The sequence below is a fragment of the Papaver somniferum genome, chromosome 9 (assembly GCF_003573695.1).
Source record: "Papaver somniferum cultivar HN1 chromosome 9, ASM357369v1, whole genome shotgun sequence".
Classification (NCBI taxonomy): domain Eukaryota; kingdom Viridiplantae; phylum Streptophyta; class Magnoliopsida; order Ranunculales; family Papaveraceae; genus Papaver; species Papaver somniferum.
In genome coordinates, this window is record NC_039366.1 from 36,467,022 (window position 1) to 36,487,916 (window position 20,895).

At 36.7% G+C, this 20,895-nt stretch overlaps 1 protein-coding gene and 1 non-coding gene across 2 annotated transcripts; both read left to right on the forward strand.

The window, feature by feature from the left end:
• Positions 1-237: 237 nt before the first annotated feature.
• Positions 238-18,989, forward strand: LOC113310304 (callose synthase 5-like). The gene is made up of 44 exons (XM_026558924.1): positions 238-524; positions 1,326-1,588; positions 1,718-1,818; positions 2,486-2,607; positions 3,213-3,294; positions 3,416-3,526; positions 3,622-3,750; positions 3,828-3,920; positions 4,406-4,497; positions 4,568-4,694; positions 4,784-4,921; positions 5,000-5,076; positions 5,166-5,238; positions 5,391-5,516; positions 5,702-5,816; positions 6,825-7,159; positions 8,343-8,395; positions 8,518-8,578; positions 8,707-8,788; positions 8,884-8,933; positions 9,054-9,140; positions 9,420-9,542; positions 9,635-9,729; positions 9,829-9,913; positions 9,993-10,153; positions 10,942-11,065; positions 11,179-11,273; positions 11,374-11,482; positions 11,565-11,716; positions 12,135-12,244; positions 12,360-12,485; positions 12,577-12,645; positions 12,730-12,919; positions 13,038-13,149; positions 13,874-13,993; positions 14,078-14,193; positions 14,284-14,367; positions 15,139-15,251; positions 15,378-15,607; positions 16,323-17,126; positions 17,237-17,287; positions 17,389-17,574; positions 18,221-18,450; positions 18,662-18,989. Coding segments are annotated over exons 2-44 (5,748 nt in total). The 5' UTR covers positions 238-524; positions 1,326-1,380; the 3' UTR covers positions 18,663-18,989.
• A 489-nt stretch (positions 18,990-19,478) lies between these two features.
• TRNAD-GUC lies at positions 19,479-19,550 on the forward strand. Its single transcript has one exon. It is a non-coding gene; the product is annotated as a tRNA-Asp (tRNA).
• The last annotated feature ends 1,345 nt before the right edge of the window (positions 19,551-20,895 follow it).

The window sequence follows — 20,895 nt, forward strand, 5'->3', positions numbered from 1 at the left end:
TTCAAAATAAAATCAAGCCACTTAGACATACATGAGGCAACAGCAGGTCAACAGCAGGTGGTGGCTCCATTAGTCCCCTTTATCCCACGCAAATCTTTGCCGCTGTCCCACTCCCATGTAGCACCTATTTTTTTAATTTAATTAAACAACTTATTAAAAAAAAAGAAAAATAATTATTTATTCTTTTTATCATATGACGTGGGACACACAAAGAATACTCACAGAAAACCGAGAAAAACGCAAAAGAATAACAGAATCGCGCTCTCCCTTCTTCTTCTCCCCCCTCCTCCGATATCCGCATTATCCGGGAAAAATGGCTCACGATTTCCGCCCCTCGTCTATAAATACGCCTTGCTCTTACTCTGGAAGCTTCTTTTTCTTTCTCATTTTCCAGTCTACCCATTTTCTCCTCTTTCTCTTTCCCTCTCAAAATTTCTCTGAAATTCTTCTCTGTAGCTCTAGGTTTTCCTCACATTATCAGTCGATTGATGAGAGTTTTAGTAGACGAAGACGAAATAGAACTTGTAAGTCTTACTTTTCATTAAAATTTTATCAGTTCTTGAGGTGATTTTAGTGTTCTTGAGATGATTTTACTGTTTTGTTTCAGATTTTTGTTTTTTGTTTTTGTAATTGGGCTTAGATCTAACTTTTAATCTGATTTTACTTTCTATTATAAGTGATGATGATCGAACTTCATCTGATTTTAGTGTTTATTGAGAAATTTATTTACTAGGTTGATTTTCCTTGGTGTAAAGGAATTTCTAGGGTTAAGTTTAGATTATGGTAATGATAATGGAAATGTAAGTTTTAGTTTGAGGTTTGATACTGTCGACTAAGTTCGAATTGTAGATTTGAAGAACGTGTTTCTTGAAGAAGAAAGCTAGTTATCATCATTTATTGTTAAGAAATGCTGAAATTAGTAAGATCACCATCACTTGAAAGCTTTATTTCACTGTGATGTAGTTTGTTGTTAGATCCAAATCTCATTGCATGTGTGTATTGTTAGCTAGATCCAATTTCTTTTGCTGTGAAATTGGTTCTTGAACTAGTTTGTTTGCAATATCTTTTGTTCACTTTATAGGTATTGTTAGTTGTTGAGTTTCTTACAAATTATGTTATTATCAAATGCGACTGCTTATAGGTATTTTTGGTTGTGGAGTTTCTTACATATTATATTATTATCAAATGCTACTATGAGTGCATGGATTAGATTGCCTAATCTATATAAACAGGAGAAACAACTGAAACGATTTTTTTTTAGTAAATGCCTGAATCTTGAAGTTGTCCTAATGTTTGTACACTAACTAAATTTTCGTTGGGTTTAGGTTTGCTTTGTGGTTGGCATCGGAAATCTGATCGACTGAGAGCATTATTACCATAATGGCATCAGGGCAGCACGATCCCGAAGCATCAACATCATCAGGTCTACGAGGTTCGACCAGTAGGCCATCAACAAGTACTGCCACAACAAATTTCTCGTTGGAAGTCTTTGATAACGAAGTTGTGCCATCTTCTCTCGGTAGCATTGTCCCTATACTCCGTGTTGCAAGTGAGGTCGAACCTGAACACCCTCGTGTTGCTTTTATTTGTAAGTGTCATCACTATACTGAACATACGAATTTTCCAGAGTTAGTCCATTGTGGTTTTTGTCTCTTTTATTATGTAGATTAAAGTTTATTTACTGAAGAACTGCGTGTTTTTGAACTCTAATTACAAGGTCGATTATACGCGTTTGAGAAAGCTCATAGATTAGATCCAAAATCCATTGGTAGAGGTGTACGACAGTTCAAGACAGGTCTCTCCCAGCGATTAGAACGAGTAAGAGATTTCTCCCTGCTATCTTTTATGCTGTATGTCCTGTCAGTTTCAGTTTTGAACGGAAAAAGGAATATCTAGCAACACATAATCTATCCCACAATAGATATTTCCACAACCGTGTACTTCATGGTTGAGGACCTCTGTAAAATGTCTATTATTCGGTTATTTACTTTTATTGTTGGAACAAACAATCTTTCTTCACTCTTAATTTGTTCCGTTAACTGCTCTGCATATTGTCAATAATATTTGAAAGCTGAAAGACTGGTTCGGTACAGTTGACACCCCCTCCAAATGAGCTCCAACATTTAGTTGTCACATAGCTTCTCAACATTTGCTTGTTTATCTTAATTTGCAATTCTTAGATCCAGATTAAGACTATGAGTGAGCAACATAAATTTCTTCGGACAATATATTCCATGTTATGAACAAGCTAGTCATCATTTGATATTTTTGCTTGGATTGTTTTGCTATTGTATAAGATATGATATTTTTGCTTGGATTGTTTTGCTATTGTATAAGATATGATATTTTTGCTTGGATTGTTTTGCTATTGTATAAGATATAGTCATGTAAATATTTGACTAATTAGTTTCTCATCAATTTAATTAGTTAAATATAGGCATAGCGTTCACAGTTTTATTTACAGTTAATCTGGTTGATTGAGCAGGATAATGCATCAACTCTCGCCTACAGGGTTAGAAAGACCGATGCACGGGAAATTGAGAGCTTTTACCGGCAATACTATGAGCACTATGTTAGAGCCCTAGATAAGGGGGAGCAAGCTGATAGGTAATTTATGTTTAGTGTGTCCTATTTCTGTTAATTGGTGTGAGTCGTCTGATGATGACAGCCTTAAAAGGAAACCTAAGGTACTTTCCCTAATCTATCTCATGGTCAAAAGGAAAACCTTCAGGCTTCAGCACATCTAACAGGTTTTACCATAAAAACCCATATATCATTCTATTGGTTTGGCAACAGCACTTAAAACTAACAAATTCTATCTAAGTAACTTTGTCAATCCACGTGCATTGCCTCGATCCAGTCTGATGATAGACCATGACTTCAGTTTTTTTTTTCAGCATGGTGAAAAATCCAGTAAAGTAGTATGCCTGTTGGAGTGATTTCCCAAGAACTACTCGAGGTTTGAGACTTTGGGTGACTTAATTCTGACTCACGCAACAGAAACTTATTTGTTGTAAAAGTCAGTTATGACTCCCTTCGGAAAATGAACATAGTTAGCCTTCACTGACATCTAACACTTGGTTAATCATCAGTCATCGAACTCACTGATTTTTGCACAACTATGGATACTTAGTTCAGCATATATTAGATGGATTTGCCTGCCTATTTCTATTCTGAAGTGGGTGACTTTTTAATTGACAATTTACCGACAGAGACAAACTTGGCAAAACATACCAGACAGCTGGAGTGCTTTATGAAGTGCTGTGTGGTGTTTCGAAGACCGTTTCTCCTGAGGTTGGTCCTTCTTTTGGTGTTTTTCTTTTTTGAAATTTGTTAACACTTCCTTTAGTTATTTTTCTGCATTTCTTAAATATTTTCAATTCTTAACATATTTGGGGTGTTCCTCTTTGAGTAGCTCATTGCTGCTGCTAAAGATGTCCACGAAAAGAAGGGATTCTATACACCATATAACATTCTACCATTGGGTGCAGCTGGTGCATCTCAGTGTATCATGCATCTTGATGAGGTACAGCGTACAAGGTTCATTGGGTTCCTTTACCTGTTGGCAGTTCATATTGTTCTGTACTTTATTTTGGTTGTTTTAAATTCACTTTATCCCAGGTTAAGGCATCTGTGGATGCTCTTGGGTATACCCGTGGATTGAGATGGCCTTCTTCATTTGAGCAGCGTAGACAAGAAGTAGGAGAGTTGGACCTTTTGGACTGGCTAAGGGCTATGTTTGGATTTCAGGTAAAAAGATCTGCATGCATATGATCAAATTTTTATTAACATGAATGAGACTTTTGTATTAATCAGTGTGTTCGCAGAAAGAAAGCGTTAAGAACCAAAGGGAGCATCTACTATTAATTCTTGCGGATGTTCACATAAGACTAGAGCCCAGGCCTGAACCCCTTAACAAGGTCTCTTCTTATAAGACTTTGTATTCTCTCCCAGCGTAGATTTAATTTTTCATGCATTTGTCACTACTCAAAGATGGCATTTTATCCTAGTCTGATGATGCATGCTACAGTAATAACTTAAGTTCCATGCGCTATACAGTTTCCATAATTGCATAATGGTTTCCATCTGCTGTAATATCTGTGTTTATGTATGTCGTGGTCATACACTCTTTAGAGAATCTGTTACCAAGGTTGACTCGTGAATTGTTGTTGTTTTGAACTTGTCTATGTGAATTGCAAAGTTAAGAAGGTAGAACGAAGTTCCACACTATGTAGAAGCTGTTGTAACTTCTAGAGGTTATAGTTTACCTGTTGTTCAATTTCAACTTATTTTATTTATGTATCAAACCACTTGGACTTTCGTTAGCAGAACTCTGAACATCATCCCGCATTATTCATCAACACCAAATCAATAATTCATTTTTGTCCTTACCGTTTTTGTGCAGCTGGATGGGCGAGCAATAGATGCAGTAATGAACAAGTTGTTTAAAAACTACAAAACATGGTGCAAATTCTTAGGAATAAAGCACAGTTTGCGGTATGATTTAGTAAATTGTGTTTATTGCCAACCTCTTTCACATATAGAATTTGACCTTCGATTCTTGCAGGCTCCCTGAAGGACGGCAAGAGATGCAGCAGAGGAAATTACTCTACATGGGTCTTTATCTTCTTATTTGGGGTGAAGGAGCTAATGTTCGTTTCATGCCAGAATGCCTGTGCTACATCTTTCACAATGTGAGTGCAGCATTATGTGGTTCCCTTTCCCGTGCAAGTTATGTTTGCCTGGATACACGTTAAGTTGCAAAATTTGAATGCATCTCCAGATGGCAAATGAACTTGATGGTCTATTAGCCGGAATTATCAGCATTGTAACTGGAGAAAATATCAAGCCTTCGTATGGCGGGGAGGATGAAGCATTCCTCAGAAAGGTTATAACACCAATATATCGTGTAATTGATAAGGTAGCATTCTATGAAATATGTCAATTTTGACCATCTGGCTGCCATTTGTATGATGAACTAATGACGTTCATTATCCAGGAATCCCAGAAAAGCAAAAACGAAAAAGCACCTCATTCAGCCTGGTGTAACTACGATGATCTGAATGAGTATTTCTGGTCTGTATAGAATTTGATGGATCAAGAGTGAGACTAAACTTATGTTTCCTTTAACTAGTTTAACAATTGTGTCTGTAACATATTTTCAGGTCAGCTGATTGCTTCTCTTTGGACTGGCCCATGCGTGATGACAGTGATTTCTTCAAATCAACGCGGGATAAGGTATGTATAATTTTTCTTTATAGTTATAGGCACCTTTGACTTGATCAAATTTTTATTTAGCCTCTTGGATCAGTCAGAGAGAGAAAATTCTTTTTCTTTTTGGTACATTTGCACCTGATGAATCTTCTGACCTCTATAAAACTGATTGCTAGGGGAAACAAGCAACTCAACAAGAATCTGAAAGCACAGGAAAATCTTATTTTGTTGAAACAAGAACATTCTGGCACATATTCAGAAGTTTCGATCGGATGTGGACCTTGTATTTGTTGGCACTTCAGGTATTTTTGGTATTTGGGTGGTACTGCTCGTAAGCTGGACGATGTTGCCTTTCTCTTAGCATAAGAATCACTAAACTTAAATTGGTCGGAATTCTTAGTGAATCATGGTATGTACTTACTGGTGCTGGTAGATGTCTGGCAAGGATATACTATTAGCTTACCTGTCTTTTAACTTTCGGTTGCAGGCTATGATAATTGTTGCATGGCGTGGAAATTCACCATCAGATATATTTGAAAAGGATATCTTGTATCATGTTTCTACTATATTCATCACAGCGTCTTTCTTGCGCTTCCTTCAAAGTAAGAATGCACACAGGATTCAAATAATTGTTTACGTTTCTAGGTTGCAGAGATATGACCGTCCTTTTTTTTTCTTCTTTCAATTCCTATTTCCGAGTCACTAAATTTTCACCCACAAGTATACAACAATAAAACAGTAAAATACCGTCAAGCATGTTAGGGTAAGCTCTTCTCATTTGGCTGTAGTTAGTTTAATGAAGGGCACACTAGGGGAGGAACTCTGATAAAAAATTAGTTAATAGAAGGTGCAACAGTTAGACTCTTATTTAGTCCAGCGCGTTGCTATGTTAAATCAATGGAGAATCATGCAAATCAGTCAGCATCTTTGAAAGAGATCTATACAGCACCTTTTATTCGGGATTGCTTAAAAGAATAAATTTGTCCCGTTTGACAGAGAGGTGTTCCGAGTAGTTCAATGTAAACTGTCTAATGGTCCTATCTTGGTTCATCTTTTAATTAATTAGCATTTGATTTGATGATCCACTGAAAAGCTGAAATTTGGATACACAGTACGACCTGCTGATAAATTATTGAAAATGCTATTGAATACCGATCAGAGTTGGAGGTGTTCCTTAGAATCCACAAATTTAAGCTGTAAAATGATATTGACGTACAAAATAAATCACTCTGGTCTACAGAGTATGTGATGGCTTTGCTAGAAATCCAAAACCTTATCCTGTGATCTTGATGGAAAAATGACATCAAATTTAGTTTTGGTTTGCTGTTCTTATACTAATGTTCATATTCCCTATGCTTACGTTGGTTGCTATTACCTTACGTTCTACTTTTATTCAAGAATGGATGTTTAAATTCACCTGTTCCATTTCTAAATCATTGAGTAGTTGTAGAAAGTATGACACCAAATATCTCATCGCTTAATTTTACTATGATTCTCGTATTCCATTCTAGATTCTTTTTATATTTCTGTGATCACTATTGGAGTTTGCTGGATTGCTATTAATTTACTGATCTCTCTCCCTCCCTACCTCTCCTTTCATGTGATGTCAGGTGTTTTGGACTTCATTCTGAACTTCCCAGGCTACCATAGGTGGAGGTTTGCTGATGTGTTGAGAAATCTTCTAAAAATAGTGGTTAGTCTTGGGTGGGTAGTTGCCCTTCCTATTTGCTACATGCAATCCTTCTCTGTGGCTCCTGAAAGAATTAAAGACATGCTGACGTGGTTTCCTCAAGTGAAAGGCATACCAGCTTTATATATAATGGCGGTTGCTGTATATTTGCTTCCCAATATACTTGCATCTGCATTGTTTATTTTTCCAATGCTTCGAAGGTGGATTGAAAACTCAGACTGGCCTATCGTTAGGTTTCTTTTGTGGTGGTCACAGGTATGCCAGTTCGTTTTTTATTTTCCTCTTGACTTGATTCGTCATTTTGAATTTGCTTATCTCATAGGTATACTGAATGTTTTACGAAAAGGTTACATATCTTTAGTAGAAAACTGACTTGTTTAACTGGAATACGACTTTTTAGAACGTTTGGTAACTTTCCATAGAAATTTAGAAAAAAAAGTAAGATGGAACTCGTGATGTGCATAAATCTTAGCTTAGGTATCTGGGACTTATCTCGAGAATCTCGGCAGCTCATATTATTTCAGTTTTTAGTTATGATTCTGATTAGAAGAACGTACAGGTGATTTCATAGGTCAAAGCATACCGTATCTTTTTGGGCTAATGCAAAACTTGGTATTACGTTAATATATTGTCTGCTCCATTTTTTTCTTTATTGCGTTGTTCATTGTGTTTCTTTGCAAGGCTGCCAAATGAATGAATTCCCGCGGAACACTTTTGTACAACATAGCAATATAAAAAGTTTTAGGGAATGTTAGAAGGCACTAGGCTCGCGTACCAGGTCAACATATGAATCGTGCAGCTAAACATACAATAAGAAAGTTGAATAAGTAACATTTGGTATATCTGACCTGAATAAACATAGACAACTGTAAAGCTGCCTAAATTGTAACCCTGCCCAAGATGTCTCATACCTTTATACAATTGTGAAACTTGAGAATTACTTTATGAGATAAATTTGTTAACGATGAATACTAGACTTTATTCATACCACAGTTATGTCTTAAACCTCTTTCTTATATTATTTGTCATTATTGTAGCATTGTTGTGACTGAAAATGATTTCTTGTGGAACTCATTACACCTTTTCTTTTATTTTTTTAATAATTCTCATTTTAATCCTTGCTAAAATGTGGAATATGTATAGTTCTATATTCAGTACTTTTCTACCAAGGATGTGCTTAAGTATAAAATTTATTTGCTTGCAACAGTTTTGACATATTGGGTTTTATCGTTGTATAAGTGTCTAATGTTTATCTGACCATGTTCTTTGGTTGCAATTTTTTTTTTTATATTGTCCTTTAAGACATGGCCTAAGGTATAGTCATGCACAATGTTCACCTTTAAATTGTTCAAACTTCAAGTACAGTTGGTAGTGTGCATCTTGTTCTGTTTTGATACATTAGATATTATTGTTGATCATTTAATTGACTTATGTGCAGCCAAAAATATATGTGGGAAGAGGAATGCATGAAAGTCAGTTTCACCTTTTCAAGTGAGTCTCAAGATGCACACTTGTAGTCACATATTTTTGATCTGGCACAAGTTGGATGCATATCATGTTATTTTGGTTCAATGTTTTACATTGCTTCACATCTACATGTTGTTTCTTTGAAGGTATACTGTTTTCTGGTTGCTACTTCTATCTTCAAAGTTAGCCTTCAGTTACTACATCCAGGTGAGTTTCGCTATGTTTTTTTTTTTTTTTTTAAAATTTCTAACACTCTAATGACCATTAGAAGTTAGTATCTTTGTTAAAAGGTAACTTTAATTAGGCTTCTTGTTTCATTCATCTATGCCTTTCAGATTAAAAATTTGGTGAAGCCAACAAAAGATATTTTAAATATTCGCCATGTTCAATATGCCTGGCATGAAATTTTTCCTAATGGTATAGTATTTAATTTCCCACAAATTCATCAATACACCTTCTGAGTTTTTTTTATGCCTTTCTTATACTGTGATAAACCTTTCTGGTCCATGCAGCTATCCACAATTATGGTGCAATTGTCGCTCTTTGGGCTCCAGTCGTCTTGGTAATTTTAACTTTTTTACCCAAGATTTTAATTTTCAATAATTTATTTTGATTCAGTTTGTGGTGAATGAATACTCCTTTCTTAGATAGATCATCTCATATATTAGCGTGTTCTATGTAGGTTTATTTCATGGATACTCAGATTTGGTATGCCATATTCTCAACTTTGTATGGTGGGTTTGTTGGAGCTTTTGATCGTCTCGGTGAGGTAATAGGTTCTGACATAAATAAATGACACGATTATTGTTTGAAATAAAAATAAATTAAAAAGAAAGATCGATTCACACGTTGTTAGAATACTAGAACACTAAGGAATGGATACCATAATATGGGAGACATACATCCTCATCATTTTACACGGTTTTCTAGTTTCTAAAGGAATTAGTGTTTCATTGTAATTTAGTTGGAAAGATCTTATCTTAATAGCTCGATATATGCGTTCTGATTATATTTTTAATTAACCTGCTTTTCGTTTTCCTTGTCATAGATAAGAACGCTCGGCATGCTAAGATCGCGTTTCCAATCTTTACCTGGAGCTTTCAATGCAAACTTGGTACCCTCAGACATGAGTCGGAAAAGGGGTTTCTCTTTGTCAAAGAAATTTGCCGAGGTTGTATTTCTTGTTTTCAAACTAATTATTCAGAATACATTATGGTGAATAATGTCCATATCTTTGTTTATGTGGCCAACCTACTTGTTTAGGTTCCAGCAAGTAGGAGAACTGAAGCAGCAAAATTTGCTCAGTTGTGGAATGAAGTTATTGGCAGTTTCAGGGAAGAGGACCTCATAAATGATAGGAAAGAATCCTAGCCATGTCAAAAGTTTCTATGTGTACATATTCAACTCTTTGGTTTTAGTATCAACTTAGACTGATCTGGGTTTTGCTATGGGTCCAGGGAGATGGATATGTTGCTAGTTCCTTATACATCTTTCCCCAGCTTAAAAGTAATGCAGTGGCCTCCCTTCTTGCTTGCTGGAAAGGTTGTTTCTCTTGCCTATTGGTTTTATTTGATTTCGTCCAGCTGCATGTATTTACTGCTGGTAATTAATTTTGTTGCAGATTCCGATAGCATTGGAGTTTGCATCTGAATTCCAATCCAGAGACTCTGATCTCTGGAACCGTATATGTGCTGATGAATATATGAAATGTGCTGTGATTGAAGGATACGAGCTTATTAAACTCATCCTGGATCTCCTGGTTGTTGGGGCGAATGAAAAAAGGTAACTTTTGTTTCCCTTACCCCTTTGAGACTCTTCCGGGTGTTTTTCTTTATGAATTGTTACCATAATTAAGTACTAGTATAAAAACGAGATCAACGAGATCTACATTGTTCACTTTGTACTGTTGTCGGCTGGTTTGAGGTAATTCACTGCTGTCAGATGTTTCTGGTAAGCTTATTCTACGTGTAACCCTTCTTATTACGGTCCTCTTGTTCCTGGATAAGGCCCGGTTGGAGATGCTTTATGGGTCAGTATATAAAGAGGAAGTTTCCTTGTCATTTTGATGAAAATCATTCCTCAAAGAACATATCCATGTGAATCCGTCAAGCTGGAGTAGCGGAAGTGTATGCATTGTTTTAATGGTCATTAAGGAAAAGTGGCGTGTTATCCCTCCAATGGATGTAGTTCTTTGATACGGGGGCATGCTCCCTAGTGTGAAGACCATCATATGCTTAAGATTTTTCTGTTATGTTCAGTTTCATCCTGAAATTGTACTCTTCAGACATCCAGGTTTATTATTGACATTATTTGTTAATCTCGTGTATTAGCAGACTATAGATGGATGTAACTTGTGTTTAGTTTGAGATATCTTAGTGTATTTTTGCGGAAGTAGGAGCGACGAAACAGAGATCTAGAAACCAGGAGTAGTAGAACAACTTTAGTTTCAATATACTTGAGGACTAGTGATATAAAGATTTCTCTCAAGAGTATAGCAATCAGTTATTTGATTGTACGCGTTTGTTTCAGTGTTCAGTATTAAAGTCTCTCACACCATTTCTATTTAACAGGATCATAGGTACCATCATAAATGACATTGAAAGTAACATAGAGAAGAGTACATTACTTGCAAATTTCAGAATGAATCATTTACCCGCTCTCTGCAAGAAATTTGTTAAGCTTCTGGAGATTTTGGTGAGTCATTTTCAAAACATATTAGTAATTTGGTATATCTTTCCTAGTTTGTTTTCCACTTCTGTGAGTTTATTCATTTGCATGCTGTTGTTTTTTTCTTTTGTTTGTTTCAGAAAGAGGGTGATCAATCAAAACGAAATGTTGTGGTATTATTACTACAGGACATGTTAGAAGTAGTTACCCGTGATATGATGGTTACTGAGATTCTGTAGGTGAATTGTGTTTCTTTCCTTCATTTGGTTGATAATTAGAGATGGTATGTTTTAACAAGCTAACTTTTAGGTTGCTTTCTCCGAATTATTTTACAGTGAACTGGCTGAACTTGGTTACACTTACAGAGATCATCTTTTCGCTGCTATTGACCCAATACCCGCTATTGCTTTCCCTCCAGTAGCAACGGCACAATGGCAAGAGCAGGTACAGATGATCTATCTCACTCTCTTTTCTACCATCACTGTCATCGTAATAAAATTACAAAGCTTTGATCACTTTGTTTCAGATAAAGCGTCTCGAACTCCTTTTGACAGTAAAAGAATCTGCACTTAATGTTCCAACTAACCTTGAAGCACGTAGAAGGATTGCGTTCTTTACAAATTCTTTGTTTATGGAGATGCCACGAGCCCCCCCAGTTCGTAAAATGCTCTCATTCAGGTTTGAATTGTATTGCTATTGAGACAATTAGCTTCAGTGATATTTCTGTAGTCACTTTTCCTAGGTTTGAATTGTGTTTCTATTGACACAGTTAGCTTCAGACATATTTCTGTAGTCACATTTCCTTTTCGGTATAGCACATCACATTATAGGCTTTATAGAAGGGGTATATCAACTGTTGGTTTTCTTACAATCATTATTCATTGGTGCAGATAGAAATTTATAGAATTTCTACATTTTTTTTGTTGTTGTTCCTTGGTAGATAGTTAGCAACCTAGTTCTTCGCGAACTTGGTTATGTTTGTAAGCTTATAGCTGAACGGGACGGATGTATTCTTTTCAAACAACATTTATGAGGGGTTGCCGACTTCTCTAATAATATTCTCATGTTTATTCCTATTTTGAATTTATGGTGTCAGTGTTTTGACTCCTTATTATAGCGAGGAGACTGTGTACTCTAAAAACGACCTTGAGTTGGAGAATGAAGATGGTGTATCCATTATCTTTTACTTGCAAAAAATCTTCCCAGGTATGAAGTGTAATCAGATAACATTGACAGTGTGACTCACCTTGATACTGTTAGCATTTTTAGTGTTCGTGATTGGTATCACTAATGTTCTCTTGGCTGTCACTTGATTCTTCAGATGAATGGAACAACTTCATGGAAAGGCTCAAATGTAAAAAGTCGAGCGAAGTGTGGGAAAATGAAGAGAACATCTTGCATCTTCGACACTGGGTATCTCTGAGAGGACAAACACTGTTCAGAACTGGTAGCTAAACACCCTTATTTTTCTTCTTCTTTTAATTCCTTATAGTACCCACCTTTTGAATCTTTTCTTATGAACTATATTGGTGTTTCAGTTAGAGGCATGATGTACTACCGACGGGCTTTGAAGCTTCAAGCCTTCCTTGACATGGCTGATGAAAGTGGTACGCCAACGACCACATCTTCTACAAATTTATATGTTTGATAAAGTTAAAAGTGCCTAATAAATTGATGTATTTGAACTGCAGAAATTTTGGAAGGCTACAAGGCAGTCTCAATTCCATCAGAGGAAGAGAAAAGGAGCCAGAGGTCCCTCTTTGCTCAACTAGAAGCTATTGCTGACATGAAGTTTACGTATGTTGCTACTTGTCAGAATTATGGGAGTCAGAAGCGAAATGGAGATCGCCGTGCAACAGACATTCTGAATCTGATGGTTAAGTATGTTCCACCATCAATAAGTCAATAGACTTCCTCTCTCTTTGTTGTTGCCTACTTTTATTGAAACTTGAAAGGGCTCTCTTTTTCTTAAGCTAATATTTGGTGCTTTCTCATACAGTAACCCATCTCTACGTGTAGCATATATTGATGAAGTTGAAGTAAGTGAAGGTGGCATTCTACAGAAGGTCTATTATTCTGTGTTAATCAAAGCTGTTGATAACCGTGACCAGGTAATTATCCTTGAGTGTCATATTCTCTTGCACTGGCTTGGGAAACTGAACAAAGAAACAAATGTATCCATGATGTCTAGCATCATCATGTCACCTTTTTTAAACTACAAATTTCTTAAAGTGATTCCCATTTACTTGAACAATGAATCAAGTTCAGATGCCTAGTCAGCAATAGTGAACTCCAGTACTTCACCTTAGAGTCTTCAACCAGTGATGAAGAGGTCGTTTTATCTAATGGTGATTAAGTAGTAGTGTTTGGTATCATATATCATGCTCTTTTTTTAATTTTTCATGGGAATACAAGTTATAGTGTTTGGTACACCATATATTGTGCTTGGTAGCTCATTACATTAATGGTCTCACGCGAATAATTACCACCCTAGTTACATATAATTACAGAGGAGATCTTAACTCGTTGCCTGAGACTAATTCCTGGTTTTAAGTTTTTTCTGAATTTCCAATCTCTAGGACAGAAATGATTGGTCCAGCTTTTTGTTCAGGATCAGTCTTGACCCAATTTTGATGCTGAAGGTTCTAGGTTTCTTTTGTTTTGGAATTTACTGATATATTATGTAGTACCTTCTCAAAGTGTTGTCGTTATCTAGATTGTGCATTACATTTTTGGTAGAGATGGCATTACAAAACATGGCTTTTCATATCTCCTGTTCTAAAAGATTACTCCTAGTACAACTCTTTTCAGTTTCTCATGGTTTTTTTTTTATAGGAAATTTACCGGATCAAACTGCCGGGGCCAGCAAAGATAGGAGAAGGAAAGCCTGAAAATCAGAATCACGCTATTATTTTTACCAGAGGAGAGGCTCTTCAAACCATTGATATGAACCAGGTAAGTCATATCGCAAATAACTTACCATAGCTGTACGTTAATGTGTTTTACACAGCTATTTGATGGAGTAGATGTCTATTGTAGGACAATTATTTAGAAGAGGCTTTTAAAATGCGCAATCTCTTGGAGGAATTCAATGAGGACCATGGAGTGCGTCCACCTACAATTCTAGGTGTTCGTGAGCACATCTTCACTGGCAGGTTGATTATTTCTTAATAATATGCCATGAAGTTGCTTCAGATCTTTAATTTGAGTTATCTATAATCGTCTTTATTTGACATGGAATGCAGTGTTTCTTCTTTGGCCTGGTTTATGTCCAACCAGGAAACAAGTTTCGTCACTATTGGTCAAAGAGTTCTAGCAAGACCATTAAAGTAAGTTTCATTTGTAATCTTACTTATGGTGCACTGTTAGTCTCAACTGCCACGTGCTTGAGTGGAGTTTACAAAGTACATTCTTTTTTTCCTTTATTTTTTGACTGAAGGAAATTTTTACTAGATTGATGGCCATCAACCTGAGTGGTGCACTTACTGGTATTGCTGCATATCTCTCATTGTGCCAAGTATATGTATGCCAATGATGGATTGGGATTTAGCCTTAGTCATATTTGTACTTCCTATTTTAGTGGGATATCCAATGTTTGAACCTTTGTTCCGTCGACATAGAAGCAGGTTCTGCAGTAGGTATTTGCACAAATTACTAATACTTGTGTGTACTTGGAGTCTTGGACAGTTGAACTTGGCAGTGTAGACTTTATAGCATAGTAATGTAGGATAATATCATCCCTGTAGCTTGAACCAGTGGCGATCTAGAAATACAAATTAATGCTGAAAAATTAAACATGATGTCTTTCTGAATTTCCGTGCCTAAGACCGTTTTCCTGTTCCTACACAAACACATAAATGCAATATTATAGGTAATATCTATTCCACAGTACTCTCTTCTGGTATTGGTATTTTACTCAGTCATTCTTTGTGGAGTTTGTTCCCTTGGTCATGCTTAATCTGTAAATGAGTTCTTAGTGTAACTAGCTGATTGGGGTAACGAGTAGTATTCATCTATTGCTTTGTTAGGGCATTTGTAGATCTTTTTCTCTTCTTTCTTTGTGTTCCCAGTTTTGAAGATTCTTATTCTGTGGTTGACAGGGTTAGGTTCCATTATGGGCATCCCGACGTTTTTGACAGAATTTTCCATATTACTCGAGGGGGCATCAGCAAGGCTTCTCGTGGTATCAATTTGAGTGAAGACATCTTTGCTGGTAATACATGTCTGTCCTTTTCATCAGCAAGGCCTCTCTGAAATACTTTTCTGTTCCAGATGCACTCGAACTATTTCTTTGAAGGTGCCTGTACTCGATTTAATTCTGTTCCATTTTCCTTATCAGGATACAACTCAACTTTAAGACGTGGAAATGTTACCCACCATGAGTACATTCAGGTTGGGAAAGGACGGGATGTTGGGTTTAATCAAATTTCACTCTTCGAAGCGAAAGTTGCATGTGGTAATGGAGAGCAGATTCTTAGCAGGGATATCTATCGGTTGGGGCACAGATTTGACGTGTTCCGCATGATGTCCTGTTATTACACAACAGTTGGGTTTTATGTCAGCTCAATGGTAAAAATACTTTCAACCTGATTACAAATAACCCAATTTAGTACTATTTTAAAGATAAAGTTAAACTGATTTGGAATCGAATGTCCCAAGTTAGTCTTTACAACTGGATCTTTCTGTTGCCTTGAGCATAAGGAAACTATGTAACCACGCAACATAGGAGTGTGTTGCAAGGCAATTTAGCAAGAACTCCAATGCGATTTGACGTTTTTATGCTTCTTTAAAGAAACTTTACTTTTTAATTGAAATTAGGCTGATGGATCTGGGTGTTTTCCCACTATAATTTTCTGGAGTAAATATGAAGGCAGCACAAATGAATTCTGTTTCTTAAACCCAAAGTTGTTCTTTGATTCTGTCAAAGATTCACCAACTACTAAATTCTAGAAGTTGCCTAATAAACATAAGTTTGTCGTCATGAATGTAAAATGAGCTCATAACACATAGTTTTCTACCCAAGCTTGAATTTTTACTGTTACACCCTAGTGTAAAATATAGGAGCATAATGATTAAGTCGCAGTAACCAGATCTAACTGTAGTAAATTTGTATCTGTGGACATCTTAGTAAATTTGTACCTTTTGTGGTAATTCATGGTTTAGATGTTTGGGTTAATCCTTCAAAATAGTAAGTACAAAAAGAAAAGATCAAAATATAAAGACCACCGTCTTTACTTGCAGATTCCTTCTGTCTCTTATGCCAGTATGTTTCTCTATTGAGCAGATGGTGGTGATTGTCGTTTATGCTTTCTTGTATGGGAAGCTATACTTGTCATTGAGTGGACTAGAGCAGTCGATAATGAAGTTTGCTCAAGTCAGGCATGATTATCCTCTAGAGGCTGCCATGGCATCACAGTCCCTTGTTCAGATAGGCCTGCTTATGGCGTTGCCCATGGTAATGGAGATTGGACTTGAGAGGGGTTTTAGAACTGCCATGAGTGACTTCATCATCATGCAGCTTCAGCTTGCAGCTGTGTTCTTCACATTTTCCCTTGGGACAAAGACCCATTATTTTGGACGTACCATACTGCATGGTGGTGCGAAGTACAGGGCCACTGGAAGAGGTTTTGTCGTTCGACATGAGAAATTTGCTGAGAATTATAGGATGTATTCGAGGAGTCATTTCGTAAAAGGGTTGGAGTTGGTATTACTGCTGGTTGCGTATGGGGTATATGGTTCTGCCACTTCCGAGTCCCATGGCCACAGTTACATGTTTTACACAGCTTCGATCTGGTTCTTGGTCGTATCTTGGTTGTTCGGACCGTTTCTTTTTAACCCTTCGGGGTTTGAGTGGCAAAAGATAGTTGAGGACTGGGATGATTGGTCCAAGTGGATAAATACTCCAGGAGGTATTGGTGTTCCAGCAAGCAAGAGCTGGGAATCGTGGTGGGATGAGGAACAAGATCACCTCTATTTCACTGGGTTCTTAGGCAGGTTCTGGGAGGTTGTTCTTTCCCTTCGTTTCTTTCTATTTCAGTATGGGATCGTGTATCATCTACATGTCTGCAACGGAAATAAAAGCATAATTGTGAGTACTATTTCTGACGACTCGTCTCTCGCCTATTTATTTGCATTGCTGAGGACCATGGGATTCTGCCTTTGAAGTAGTAACCCACCATGTTTATATTCCCTTTTCAGGTTTTTGGTCTCTCTTGGCTGGTTATCGTGGCTGTGACGATCATCTTGAAGGTGAAGTCGTATTTTAAAAATCTTCTCAACAACCTATTAATTTCCTCTATGAGTGCTGATTGTGTACATGTTTTTCTGCTATCCTGGGCTACGCAAATCAGATAGTGTCTGTGGGTAGGAGAAAGTTCAGCGCAGATTTTCAGCTGATGTTCAGACTGCTAAAGGCGTTGATGTTCGTTGGATTTATAGTGATGGCTAGCATCCTCTTTAAGTTTCTGAATCTCACAGTTGGTGACATCTTCGCGAGCCTTCTCGCTTATTTGCCAACAGGATGGGCCCTATTGCAGGTAATGCCTTCCCCTCCCCTCCACCCATGCCTAGTTACAGAATACACAGCTTTTAACAAAGACATGTAGCTTGACCTCTTACCATACTCAAATCTTGATGCCAGCAAAGCATTATATCTCTGTCATATAAATAAATAAAATGAATTCGTTCTTCTTAAACAGAAATGGAAATATTAGCTTTGCACAGTTGCATATTCACTGAACAAATTCCACACCGATACTGATGGGGAAAGCAAGAAAGTCATATTGTGATTTAACAGATACACTTTGTTGGTGCTTGATTTTGGAGAGAGGTTATTCACTTCTTACTGGAAAACTAAAGAAAGTACAAAGAAAAAGCTAAAATACTAAGATACAGAGAAGGGAAGAAAAGAAAAGAAAAGAAAAAAAATTCTGCATCAATTTTTTATTTTTTCTTACAAACCTAGTTGCAGTTTTTACTGTTCAACGATATGAAAATGCAGAAATTAATTTTGTGAGCTATACATCTTGCTGATGTTATATTAATTTTTGTTATCTTCACATAGTATTGGACGGTTTAAAAAATATTTCTGTGTTACATTAAAGTCGTGTATATTTACTCTATGAAGTTAGTCTTTACCTGTTGAACTAATTAATTGTTTGTGTTCTTGGTGAGTGGCATCAGATATCACAAGCATGTAAGCCAGTGATGAAGGCAATAGGGTTATGGAGTTCCACAAGGTCTTTAGCCAGGGGATACGAATACGGGATGGGACTCGTTATCTTTGCGCCTACAGCTGTTCTCGCCTGGTTCCCATTTGTGTCTGAGTTCCAGACACGGCTGCTCTTTAACCATGCTTTTAGTAGAGGCCTTCAGATTTCACGCATTCTGGCTGGTGGAAAGAAGCATGATTGGTAAGTAAACGAATTTTGACTTCAAGTTGTGGATATCGATCTGACAACATTTATCATTTTATTACGCCCTCCCTAATGTAAACATAGTTGCACTTCTTGAACATATCTTTATAGACTAATCCTGAATTTTTCAAATCCCAAATATACAAGTTAGAACAAATCACATCTTAGGTTCTTTAGATTTACCTTTTGGTTGCTTGAATGACTGCAGACAAGGTTTACTACTCATCCCGAGGAGTCTCGTCTCACGTATGTCCAGCGAGGGAAGGAGTTGTCTAGCTGGGAATGTGAAACATATGAGCTCTACAGGTCTGTCATGTAATGATTGTACAAGAAAATATTGGAGGTTGCACACAATTTAAAATTCTTCATTTAACTCTGTTTTTAGGATGATTCTTGTTGTTAATATTAATAATGTTGATGGGTCAATTTTGAAGGATTATCCTCTAGTTTGGGATAATCATCATACATATTATTTGTAGTTTGCAAACATTGTTTCGAAATAATTCACACGGTATAGTGGGAGATCTTTTAAGATCTGATTTTTGTTCGGTTAGCTGCACTTTTTGAGTGAAATATCCTTTTCTTTCTCCTTAATTAATCAAAGAATTTTCATAAACTACTGAAAGATTTACAAATGAGTTATGCTAAAACAGACTTAGGTCCAACAAGATTCAGCAAAAGGGAAAAAAAAAACAAAACCCTAGGACTAACTGAACAAACAGAGCTAGCAAACACTATCCAGGAAAAGCTAAAAGTGTACTGCTATCCAAGGTACGGTATCTAGGAAGAATAACAGTATTTGGAAACCAACTGAATAAAACCCGCACCATCAAAGCCCCGCTATAGAAATCAAGCCACTTAGACATACCTGAGGCAACAACAGGTCAACAGTATGTGGTGGCTTAACTTGTAAGAAATAACATATCTTTCGTATTCTCTTGCCTTTATATTCTTCTGGTGATGGCTTCTTTAAAACTCCTCGAACTAGGGTTCGAATCGATTTCGATAATAACACGACCAACCAGGTCGTTGTAGTATAGTGGTAAGTATTCCCGCCTGTCACCCGGGTGACCCGGGTTCGATCCCCGGCAACGGCGTTTTTTATATATGAAACCAATTATTAAAACAAGAAGACTCTAAGCAAGCAACAATCTAAAGTAATGGACATTCAAATGCTTTTGCTGAACTGCAGAACTTACTCAAGCTATCAATCTTTAAATTCCATCATCAATATTTTCTTTTAGCTTAATCAAAGAATTTTCACTCACAACCGAAAGATTTACAGAAGAGTTGGGCCAAAACAGACTAAGGCCCAACAAGATTAAGCAAAAGGAAAAAAAAAAAACAAACCCGAAGGACAACTGAACTAATAGAGCTAGTAAGTAGTAACACTATACAGCAAAAGCTAAATGAGGACTGACATCCAAAGTAAGGTAACATAGGAAATATTCTGAAACGAGTTCAAATATTCTCCGTCTTTCACGAACTACAACAAAAAACAAAGGCTTTTTCTCACATTCTCTGGTTCCCCTTATTCTTCTGGTGCTGGCTTCTTTATAACTCGTTGAATTGCATTATCGAACAATTTCGATAATGATACAGCAAACTGGCAAAGATAGTTTTTCATACTGCTCTAAATTTGGTATATTGGTACATAATGAACATAAGAGACATAGCAGTTTGTTCTGGCATTCTTCATGTTGATTCACAAGTGGATTGGTCTCTCTAAGGCAGTGCCAGCACCTGTGAGTAGAAACAAAACCCATCAAATTGACATAATCCGATACAGACTAAGAAGAGGAGAAGCAACTACACAACTATCCAGAGGGAAGAATTAGATGCTATAGTAAAGAGCAGTAGAAAATACCAAAAAGAGTAATAAAAAATAAAAAAAGGTCTGTGTTTCATACATAATCATTTATGCATTTTGAGATGTCATCATGACTTCTAAATTAGGCGAGAGGACTGAACATTTAAACTCATTCTTTCTTTAAAGAACGTACAGAAATTATAAATGACTCCCAAGCATTAAAACTAACTTCCCTGGAAGGCAACATATTATGATAACATGGCATTACTTGGTCGAAAGCAGGTGAGAGCTCAAGCGTTTATGATGGCAAATAATAACAGGATTATGAGATGCTGAAACAATGACATGACTTGACACCCCGCTTGATTATTTGCGTCTTAGGGGTTTAAGCAGACCTCTTGAAGTGCACCTATCATAATGTATACTAAGGCTCAGGTGAACCTATAACTCTGGAATTTAGTTAAACATGGTAATCAAAAACTGAACTAATAAGGACCCTTCACGGAAAAGAACCCACAAGTAGACTACTTTTGACCTTAAAAGTAACACCACTTTAACTTGAACCTTGCTCTCTTGACATTAAAGAATTACCGCAAGATGAGCCTATACTTAAACTAGTAGATGCTGGGTTG

Excerpts from the sequence above, each read along its gene's own strand:
- LOC113310304 (XM_026558924.1), top strand. The coding sequence starts at position 1,381 with ATGGCATCAGGGCAGCACGATCCCGAAGCATCAACATCATCAGGTCTA. Across the intron at positions 12,245-12,359 it reads CTTGCAAAAAATCTTCCCAG|ATGAATGGAACAACTTCATG; the intron begins GTATGAAGTGTA and ends TTGATTCTTCAG. Across the intron at positions 17,288-17,388 it reads CTGTGACGATCATCTTGAAG|ATAGTGTCTGTGGGTAGGAG; the intron begins GTGAAGTCGTAT and ends TACGCAAATCAG.